An 11,027-nucleotide genomic window follows, 5' to 3' on the forward strand; every position below is an offset into this window, starting at 1 on the left:
GGTGAGACATGTGAGCAGAGACAACTGTAGACAGAGGTGAAAGAAGAGCAATCCAAGCAGAATAAAAAATCTAGTATGCAAAAGATGAGACAGGAAAGAACTTATGTGAATATTTGAAAAGGGTCAGGAGGAATCAGGGAGCCAAATCACATACTTAACCATTTGACTGCAGAGTGCTCAGAAATGTACTTAGGTGTTGTTCAAAGGAGCATCTTGTATTGAATGCCTAAGTTCACACCAAATGAACATCCTGTTTGAATACCTATAGGCGTTATTAAGTGCCAAAAAGGTAATGAAGTTACTATCTAATAATATATCAACCTGAAAAATGAAGTCACATTCTATTAGACTGTCATTGGCCAAAGAATAAAAAACAGTTTCAAGGTTTTGTTTAACCAGGATCAGCAAAAATTTGTTTCTACAGTATTTTCTCATCTTATAATCACTTTTATAGCCACTCAGTCTTTACAATAACCCTAAGAAATATATATACACAAAGAACACATTAATAGGTAAGATTATTTTTTATAAAAATCAATGTTGCAGTGGTTAAAGACAAATGTGTTTTATGGCTACTAAGTGAATGGAATGCTCTTTCTATGATGCCACGTTGCCTGACCCTCACTAGGAACAAATTTTCATCTAAAACTAAAGTAGTATTTTACAAACATGATCTTGGGTTACAAAGGATATTGAAATAAGATATTTATTTCATACAATTAAGCCCTATACATTTTTTTTAAACTTTTTTTATTTTTTATTTTTTTTGTTGTTGCAGTTTGGCCGGGGCTGGGTTTGAACTCACCACCCTCAGTATATGGGGCTGACACCCTACTCACTGAGCCACAGGCACTACCCAAGCCCTATACATTATACAAACCATTTTACCTGTTGGGCAGGAGAGACCAGTAAAGTTCAAAGTTTTAGTTAAGTTTAACACCTTGAAACTTATATTCTGATAGCTAAATGAAGCTATATGAAAAATAAAGTAACTATATCAAAGGCATTTTGAAATACTTCTATAATAGTCTATTTACGGCTATAGTAAAACATTATAACCTGGGAACCACATATTAAGAAAGACATTAATAAACAGTTGCAGTGGTAGAGATTCAGAAAATCATGTGGCATGGTTGGGCAAACCAGTCACTATTAAGCCTAGAAAAGACACGTGAGGGAGGATTAATTATGTGAAAGGTAGCTACGTTAAATAGTAAACCTTATTTAGAAAAAGTTCAGAACATTTATTTCAGCTCATTATAAAATTCCTAATAAGGCTGTCCACAAATGGTAATGAATAAACCTTAAGAGGTAGTAGTCAACTGACTTTCACACTCAGAAACAAAAGACATCCCTAAGTATTTTTAGGTCCTTTTTTAGGTGGAATATTGATAAAGCAGCATTGTCTGAGGAATTGTGCCTTCAACCTTTGCTCCTAAAAATAGCTTTTAAAAAAAACCACATGGGGATTTTCACATAAGCTCAAGCAATTTTATACATGTATAAAGAAAAATACAAAATCTAGCTCGAAAGATGATCTCAAAGGTCCCAAGAATGTCCAATATTCTATATAAAGTAGTCGGTTTCTTAATTTAAACTAAAAATAGTAACTTACGTTCCAGCAATTTCAGTTACAGCAACTGGAATCATTTGAGTGGATCTAAATATACATATATGCCATACAAATAATGGAAGATCCTATATTTAACTTTTTATACATATTCTACCTCATATATATTATTTTATCTGTAAGAGTAAGTTTGAGTTAATTAAAAAAAAAAAAAAAATAGAACACCTAAGCCAGGTGCAGTGGCTCACGCCTTTATCCTAGCACTCTGGGAGGCCGAAGGGAGGAAGGAAATCACTGGAGCTCAGAAGTTCGAGACCAGCCTGAGCAAAAGAGAGATCCCATCTCTACTAAAGGTAGAAAAATTAGCTGGGTGTTGTGGTGGGTGCCTGTAGTCCCAACCACTTGTGAAGATGAAGAAGGAGGACTGCTTAAGCCCAGAAATTCAAAGCTGCAGAGTGAGCTATGATTCCGCCACTATACTCCAGCATGGGAGATAAAGTGAGAGTTCATTTCCAAAAACAGGAAAGGGAAAGAAAGGGAAGGGAAGGCCAGGCTATGAGAAGGCAGGAGAAGGAGCAGGGGGAAGGGGGGAGGAGAAGAAAAAAGGGGAGGGGAGGGGAGGAAGGGAAGAGGGCAGAAGGAGGAGAGAAGAGGGAGGGGTGGGGGGGAGAAGGAAAGGAGAAGAGGGAGGGGACGGGGGGAAACAAGGAGGGAAAGAAGGGGGCAAGAGGAAGGAGCAATGGGTACAAGGAGGGAAGGGGGCAAGGGAGAGGGAAGGGAAGACCTACTACTTCATACTCATTAGGTAGGATAACTGAAAGCAAAAAGACAGGTAATGAAGATTAGTGGCCGGGCACCATGGCTCACACCTATAATCCTAACACTCAGGGAGGCTGAGGCGGGTTTGAGCTCACGAGTTTGAGACCAGTCTGAGCCAGAGTGAGACCCTGTCTCTAAAAATAAATAGGCAGGCATTGTGGCAGGTGCCTATAGTCACAACTACTTGGCAGGCTAAGGCAAGAGAATTGCTTAAGCCCAGGAGTTTGAGGTTGCTGTAAGCTATGACTAACTCTATAGCACTCTACCAAGGGCAACAAAGTAAGGCTTTGTCTCAAAAAAAAAAGGGGGGGGCTCTACGGGCTCCGGCCACATACACTGAGGCTGGCATGTTTGAGCCCAGCCCAGGCCAGCTAAACATAATGACAACTGCAACCAAAAAACAGCCAGGCGTTGTGGCGGGCGCCTGTAGTCCCAGCTACTTGGGAGGTTGGGGCAAGAGAATCGCTTAAGCCCAAGAGTTGGAGGTTGCTGTGAGCTGTGACACCACAGCACTCTACCTAGGGTGATATAATGAGACTGTCTCCAAAAAAAAAGATTAGTGAGGACAAGGAGAAACTGGTACCCTCAACCACTGCTCCTAAAAAAGATACAATGCTGCTGGGCGCAATGGCTCACGCCTGTAATCCCAACACTGTGGGAGGCTGAGGAGGGAGAAATGTTTGAGCTCAGGAGTTCGAGACTGAGCAAGAGTGAGACACCGACTAATGAAAAAAATGGAAAAACCCAGCCAAGCACCAAGGCAAGCACCTGTAACCCCAGCGGCTTCTGCAGGCTGAGGCAGTGGGATGCCCACAAGTCAGAGTCTGAGGTTGCAGTAAGCTACCAAGCCACTGCATTCTGCTGAGGGGCATAGGGTGGGACTCTTGTCTCAACAAAAAGACAAAAAACAAAAAAAAAAACAAAAAAATAAAAAAATAAAAGAAGAAAAAAGAAAAGAAATAAAAAATAAGCAACGAAATAAAATTTTTTAAAAAATGATGCAGTGCTTTGGAAAAGCCTGGCAATTTTTAGAAATGTTAAAGACAATGTAACCATAAGTCCTAGCAATCCCATTCCTAGGTATATACTCAAGAGAATTAGAAACAAATGTCCACACGAAACCTTGTAAAGAAATGTTGGTAGCAGCACTATTGACAAAAGCCAAAAAAGGAGAAACAGAAGTAAAAATCCATCAACTGATGAACAGGTAAACAAAACATGAAATATCCACACAAAGTAATATTCTTTAGCCATAAAAAGGAATGAAGTAGTGATACATGCTACATTAGAGATGAACCTTAAAAACATGTTAAATGTAAGGAAGACACAAAGGGACACATATAGTATGAGTGGTCACCGAGGGAAAAAAGGCAGAGGAAATGCAGAGTGACCACGAAACGACCCAGATGTTTGTTCTGCATGTGACTAAAGTGTTCTAGAATAAAATATTAATTGTGATGGTTGCACAATTCTGTTAAACTACTTACAACTACTGAATTATAATATTCTGAAGGGGTGAATTGTTTTTCTTTTTTGGTCTCATTTTGTCACCCTTGGTAGAATGCTGTGGCATCATAGCTCACAGCAACATTAAACTCCCAGGCTTTAGCAATTCTCTTGCCTCAGCCTCCCAAGTAGCTGGGACTACAGGCACTAGCAATGCCCCACTATTTTTTAGAGACGAGATCTCACTCTAGCTCAGACTGATCTTGAACCTGTGAGCTCAGGCAATCCATCTGTCTCAGCCTCCATAAATGAGTGAATTTTATGGTTTGTGAATATCTGAATTTTTAAAGAGTAAAGAACAATGGAACCAGACCAAAACAAGTCAGATCATACTTTATAATTTCTGTGAAAAATAAAAAGTTCTAAAAAATCCTTTTTAAGAACAGAAAAAAAGAGAGCCGGCTCAAAACCTGTGACTCAAGCAGCTAAGGCGCCAGCCACATACGCCTGAGTTGGAGGGTTCGAATCCAGCCTGGGCCTGCCAAACAACAATGACGGCTACAACCAAAAAATAGCCGGGCATTGTGGCAGGTGCCTGTAATCCCAGCTACTTGGGAGGCAGAGGCAGGAGAATCACCTGAGCCCAGGAACTGGAGGTTGCTGTGAGCTGTGGTGCCAAGCACTCTACACAGGGTGACAGCTTGAGGCTCTGTCTCAAAAAAAAAAAAAAAAAATAGAGCCAAACACCATAGCACATGCATATAGTTCCAGCTAGTTGGGAAGCTAAAGCAGGAGTTACTGGTTGAACTCAGAGAGAAGTTCTGTACTGTAGTGCACAATGCCCATCAGGTACTTGCACTGAATTCAGCATCAATATGGTATTCTCCTGGCAACAGGGGACCACCAGGCTGCTTAAAGAGGGGTGAATCAACCCAGAATGGGAAACAAAACAGACCAAAACCCCCAAGCGAATCAGAAGTAGGATTGTGCCTATGAACAGCTACTGCATTCCAGTTTGGATAACAGCAAGACCTCATCTCTTGGGGAAAAAAAAGAGAGACTGGGATAAAATCTTTTATTTATTATGCTAAAGATAAATCATTTGAAATAAAAGGCGAAAGTTAGTTACCTTTCATGCAACATGCCCATATAAATCTCCAGCTTTCTTCCCACAGTATACTCAATCCTTTAGTGCTACTTGTTATTCCACTAGTTTACTTACATGCTGTATTTCCTGCTGGCTGGCTCGGTAGTTTTTCTTGGTTAAATTGTCCACCAGGTAGCTGATTTGAGACAAGGCCAGCGAGAGCGAGTCAAGATTCATTGCTGGTTGGGGCGGAAGCAGGCGGCCGAGCCCGGCGCAAAATCACCATTATTCCCCTTTAGTCACCTCAGAGGCAGGTTAATGCTTTCTTTGTAATTAGGCTATATCTGGTGTATGTACAATGTCTTCAGTTCTTCTTTACCAGGGGTCTTACTCTGTTCTGAAACATGGCACCTGTTAAAAAAAGAAAAACAAAAACAACAGAATTTTAAATTAGGGGGAAAGGGCTATCCCAGTACAGTAGTATTCACAATTGACTTATTCCTTTGTTACTTTTCTACTCCCACGCTTCATTTGACTGGCCTTTAAAAAAAAGAAAAAGAAAAGGTTTGGAGAAAACAAGACCAGGCCGGTGACTCACAATTATAATCCCAGTACTACAAAAGTTGGCTGAGGTGGAATACTGCTTTAGGCCAGGAACTTAGCCTGAGCAACATAGGAAGACCAAAAATAACCAACATATTAGCAAGCGTGGCGGTGTGTACCTGTAATCCCAGCTACTCAGGAGGCCAAAGGTGGGAGGATGAGCCTAGGAGTTTAAAATTGCAGTGAGTCATGATCACGCCACTATACTCTAGCACAGAAAATAGAGCAGACTCTGTCTCCAAAATATATATATGGGGAAAAAATTAAACAACCTTCATCACTGTCTTAGTACCTAAAATGTTACTAAGGACTTAAAAACAGTAAGCTAGCTCAACCACAGTTGATTACAATTGCCAACTTTCAAAATAAGATAAGCAAGTATAAAACGAAAATGTTACCAGAAAAAGTTTTATTTTAGCAAAACAATTTGTACTACTTAAGATTACTATTTTACCAACTTCAAAATGATAATTTCTACTATGGCTTTTGGAAGTAGCAAGAACTTAATTAAAATTATGATCTGTAGGAAAAAACACACACTTTTTCAGATCTTTCCATGCTACCTACAATCTACATATAAGACCCCATTTGTTCACTTTATTCCTTATGTTACTACTTCTGAATTAGGTAGTTTGGTCTCATAGTTGTAAGTAAGGACATATAGTTTATTGGATGGCAAGTAAAGGCTGATTTAAAGGCAAGTAAGGGGCGGCGCCTGTGGCTCAGTGAGTAGGGCCAGCCCCATATACCGAAGGTGGAGGGTTCAAACCCAGCTCCGGCCAAACCGCAACAACAACATCAAAAAATAGCTGGGCATTGTGGTGGGCGCCTATAGTCCCAGCTACTCGGGAGGCTGAGGCAAGATAATCACCTAAGCCCAAGAGCTGGAGGTTGCTGTGAGCAGTGTTACGCTGCCACAGCACTCTACCAAGGGCGAGAAAGTGAGACTGTCTCAATAAAATAAATAAATAAAATAAAGGCAAGTAAGGACTCCAGAAGCCATACTCCTTCCTTCACTCAAACTGTTCAAGAGAATCCCAAAGCACCAGTATAGCTAAAATGACAGGATGGGTACCAATTTGACTCCAACCACCCAGTGAATCAGGGGAATTAACTATTCTGTACCAAAAAAGACAAGGATGTGTCTACATTATTTGCTACATTATTTTTTTCTTTTGAGACAGAGTAAAGAGAGTACCATTAATAACCTATACTTAGACAATAGGTATAAACCACGATATGTGACCACCCTACCGTCGGCTTTGACAAAACTATCACTCTTCACACTTTATTCCTAAAATACCATTTTCATTGATCATGCTTTCTCTTAGTTTCCTCTACTGGGTTTTGGCCTCATAGTATTAGTGTCCTTGGAAGTCTTGTCTTCTCTATGTTCACTTTGACAAACTACTTCAGTTGTATGGCTTTAAAACCACCTACATACCAATAATTCTCAAAGTTCTGTCTTCAGTCCAAGCTTCTCTCATGGTATCCAGATTTGTACCATATAATTTTCTACTGGGCATTTCAAACAAAGTATATTCAAAAAAAGTTCCTGGCTCAGTGCCTGTGGCTCAAGTAGCTAAGGCGCCAGCCACATACACCTAAGGTGGCGGGTTCGAACCCAGCCCTGACCCGCCAAAACAACGACGGCTGCAACCAAAAAATAGCCGGGCGTTGTGGCGGACACCTGTGGTCCCAGCTACTTGGGAGGCAGAGGCAGGAGACTCGCTTGAGCCCAGGAGTTGGAGGTTGCTGTGAGTGGTGATGCCATGGCATTCTACCCAGGGAGATAACTTGAGGCTCTATCTCAAAAAAAAAGTTCCTGGTCTTCCCACTCAGTGTTACACATGGAAAGACTTCCCCACCTCAACTGATGCTAATTCCATTCTTAAAGTAACCCAGGTCAAAATCTTAGAATCCTCCCATGCCCCACAGGAAATCCTTTTGGTTGTACCTAAGAAATGTAACCAGATCCAACCAGTTCCCACTACCTCCAAGCTATGATGCTCTAAGGACCATAGTCTTTCACCTAGATTTGGGTCTCCCTGCTTTCCACCCTTGTTCACTATAAAACACAAAAGCCAGAGAAAAATACTTTTCAAATGTAAAAAAACTCAGATATGACATCTTGTGCTTAAAACACTCCAATGACTCAAAGTGGAAGCCTGAGCCCTTACAATTGCAAAGGAATGAACACCTTTACAGGATCTAATCACTAGTACTTCTTGGGCTTTCTCTTCTATTCTTCTACTACCCAATACAGTTCTCTTGAGCCATAGGGCCTTCTTGATGCTTCTCAGATATACTCCTGCTTTTAAGCCCTCTGCATAAGCTGATCCCTCATCATGAAATGCTCTTCCTCCAGAGAGCAATACAGCTAACTACCTTGCTTCAAGTCTTTACTCAGTGAAGACCACTCTGATTACCCTATGTAAAATAGCATCTCACACACCCCACACCTCTGTCCTATTCTTTTTCCCACATCACAGCACCTAACATATTATGTAACATACTTATATTTGCTGTGATATTAGGATACAAGTTCCATGGGGCAGTGACTGTAATTGTTCACTGTTCACTATTACCCTGTTTCCCCAAAAATAAGACCTACCCTAGCAAACAGCTAGGGGAAAAGAGTTCACGCATCACTAGCGCCAGCCTCACCAACAAGGTCAGCTTCCCAGGTCAGGTTCCAGAAGAAGATGACTTAACTGTATTTGAATAAATGTAGATTGTTGTATTATACTTAATAAAAATAAAACATCCCCTGAAAATAAGCCTTAGTGTATCTTCTTGAGAAAAAATAAATATAAGACAGTGTCTTATTTTCAGGGAAACACAGTATATATACTGATATACCTATAGTAAAATCTCTTCAAATATTTATTCAATGACTAAGATATAAATCAAAGCTTAGGATTTTGTAACCTGCATATTCACTCTATCAAAAAGCATGAAAACCACTGAAATTTTCCTGGTCACATACAACAATCAGGAGCATAAGCAAAACACTTTTTTTAAAATATGGAACACTTCAGAAATTTGCATGTCATCCTGTACAGAGCCCTGTTAATCTTCTCTGTATCATTCCAATATTTTAGGATTTTTTTTTTTTTGAGACAGAGCCTCAAGCTGTGCCCCTGGGTAGAGGTGCCGTAGCATCACAGCTCACAGCAACCTCCAACTCTTGGGCTCAAGCGAGTCTCCTGCCTCAGCCTCCCGCCTCAGCCTCCCGCCTCAGCCTCCCGCCTCAGCCTCCCAAGTAGCTAGGACCACAGCACCCGCCACAATGTCCGGCTATTTTTTGGTTGCAGCTGTCATTGCTGTTTTTGGTGGGCCCGGGCTGGATTCGAACTTGCTACCTTAGGTGTATGTGGCTGGCGCCTTAGCCACTTGAGCCACAGGCATCGAGCCTATTTTAGGATTTTTAATTTAATAGCCTCAGTAGCACATACTGCCAAGTTGCTAGCATCCTTCAAATTAACATTTACCCTCATAATTTGCATGCATAATTTGGGTTATACTATCTTTACTTATAGGCCATGTTTATTCTAAATACTATAACACAAAGGTGTAAAGTCATTTTCCAAAAACTTCTCTACTAAAACATTTAGATATTAAATTATTTTAAGATCAGAAAATCTGAGATTCCAAGATATTCATTAACTACAAGGAATTTGTGGTCCAGGACCATTTTATTTAAATATGTAGTGTTTACTACTGGTCTCTATATTACCACATACTTAGACTTTTTTTTTTTTTTTGAGACAGAGCCTCAAGCTGTCCCCCTGGGTAGAGTGCCGTGGCATTACAGCTCACAGCAACCTCCAACTCCTGGGCTCAAGCAAGTCTCTTGCCTCCGCCTCCCAAGTAGCTGGGACCACAGGCGCCCACCACAACGCCCGGCTATTTTTTGGTTGCAGCCGTCATTGTTGTTTGGCGGGTCCAGGCTGGGGATTCGAACCCACCACCTTAGGTGTACGTGGCTGGCGCCTTAGCCGGTTGAGCTATAGGCGCCGAGCCCATACTTAGACATTTTAATGATTAACTCTACATCAAGGCCAAAGACATAAACACTGCAGACCTTCCCATTTTCATTGTTAAAAACACACGTTACATGAACCCAAATTTAACTGTCAAAAAATAAATAAAGGCTGGGTGTGGTGGCTCATGCCTATAATCCTAGCATTCTGGGAGGCTGAGGCAGGTGGATAGATGGGTGGATTGCCTCACCTCATGGGTCTGAGACCAGACTGAGTAAGAGTAAGATCCCCATCTCCAAAAATAGCCTGGCATCGTGGCAGGCGCCTCTAGTCCCAGCTACTCAGAAGTCTGAGGCAAGAGAATTGCTTGAGCCCAAGAGTTTGAGGTTGTTGTGAGCTATGACACCACAGCACTCTACCAAGGTGGACAAAATGAAATTCTTTCTCAAAAATAAATAAATAAATGTCAAAGGTTGCAGAAAAAAAATCCAACATACATATACATCCTTCCAAAATGCTAAGATATGTTATCATCATGCCACTGGAATTTCAACAGTAAAAACAACTCTATAATGAAACAAAGGTAACAGAAGCAATCCTGCAACAGAAATGCTAAATCCTCCCAAGCAATTACTTTACTAGAATCTTTTTCCAGCACTTCTCAATTTAACAAAGGTGTACAGTGCAAATTAAAGGGCACTGACATGCAAGATACTACAAATCAACTGTTACCGTAACAGTAATATCAAAAAAAAATAGCAGGCTTGGTGCCCGCAGCACAGTGGTTATGGCGCCAGCCACATGCACAGAGGCTGGCAGGTTCTAACCCAGACCGGGCCAGCTAAACAATAATGACAACTGTAACAACAACAATAAAAAATAGCCAGGCCCCGTCTCCAAATATAGCCTGGCATCGTGGTGGGCACCTGTAGTCCCAGCTACTCAGGAGGCTGAGGCAAGAGAATCACTAAGCTCAAAAAAGTTTGAGGTTGCTGTGAGCACCATGGCACTCTACTGAGGGCGATGTAGTCAGACTCTGTCTCCAAATAAATAAATAAATACAAAGACCCATAAATATATCTACACATCCATTTCTATATGTGCAGAGACAATAAGGTCTTAACTAATAGTAGTTACAAAAGGGTTTTCACTTAAAACCCCATTAAAGGAGCCCTAGAAATCTACATACCTCCAAAAGTATAAAATAACATATGTACACTATTTACCACAGCAATATCTGCCAGAGCAAGAAAAGTAACTAGGAGTAGTAACTGGCAGATTGACATCTGGCAGATTGACATCCTAGATGACATATACACAGTTCTCTACCTCTGTTTAAGCATTAGATTGCATGTATGCTACCTTTTTGTTTTTAATATTTAGTTATTTTTTGCAAAAATGTCAGGGTAGATAAACTACAAGGTAATAAAGATGACTATCGATAAAAGACTGGGTAAGAAAAGAGAAGAGGCTCAGCACCTGTAGCTCAGTGGCTAGGGCGCTGGCCACATACACC

General features: G+C 40.9%; 1 protein-coding gene and 1 non-coding gene across 7 annotated transcripts in view; both read right to left on the reverse strand.

The window, feature by feature from the left end:
- Positions 1–11,027, reverse strand: part of CNOT1 (CCR4-NOT transcription complex subunit 1) — a 119,785-nt gene that overhangs the window by 82,845 nt on the left and 25,913 nt on the right. For all 6 annotated transcript variants that reach the window (XM_023514784.1, XM_023514782.1, XM_012806839.2 and 3 more), the window contains exon 2: positions 5,058–5,333. In XM_023514784.1, coding sequence (XP_023370552.1) covers positions 5,058–5,159 — 102 coding nt within the window. In that variant the 5' untranslated portion in view covers positions 5,160–5,333. The remainder of the gene's footprint in view (positions 1–5,057; positions 5,334–11,027) is intronic.
- On the reverse strand, positions 8,547–8,652 carry LOC111726257. Its single transcript, XR_002774075.1, has one exon. It is a non-coding gene; the product is annotated as a U6 spliceosomal RNA (small nuclear RNA).

Source organism: Otolemur garnettii, unplaced genomic scaffold (genome assembly GCF_000181295.1).
Source record: "Otolemur garnettii isolate 467f Iridium unplaced genomic scaffold, OtoGar3 scaffold00058, whole genome shotgun sequence".
NCBI lineage: Eukaryota > Metazoa > Chordata > Mammalia > Primates > Galagidae > Otolemur > Otolemur garnettii.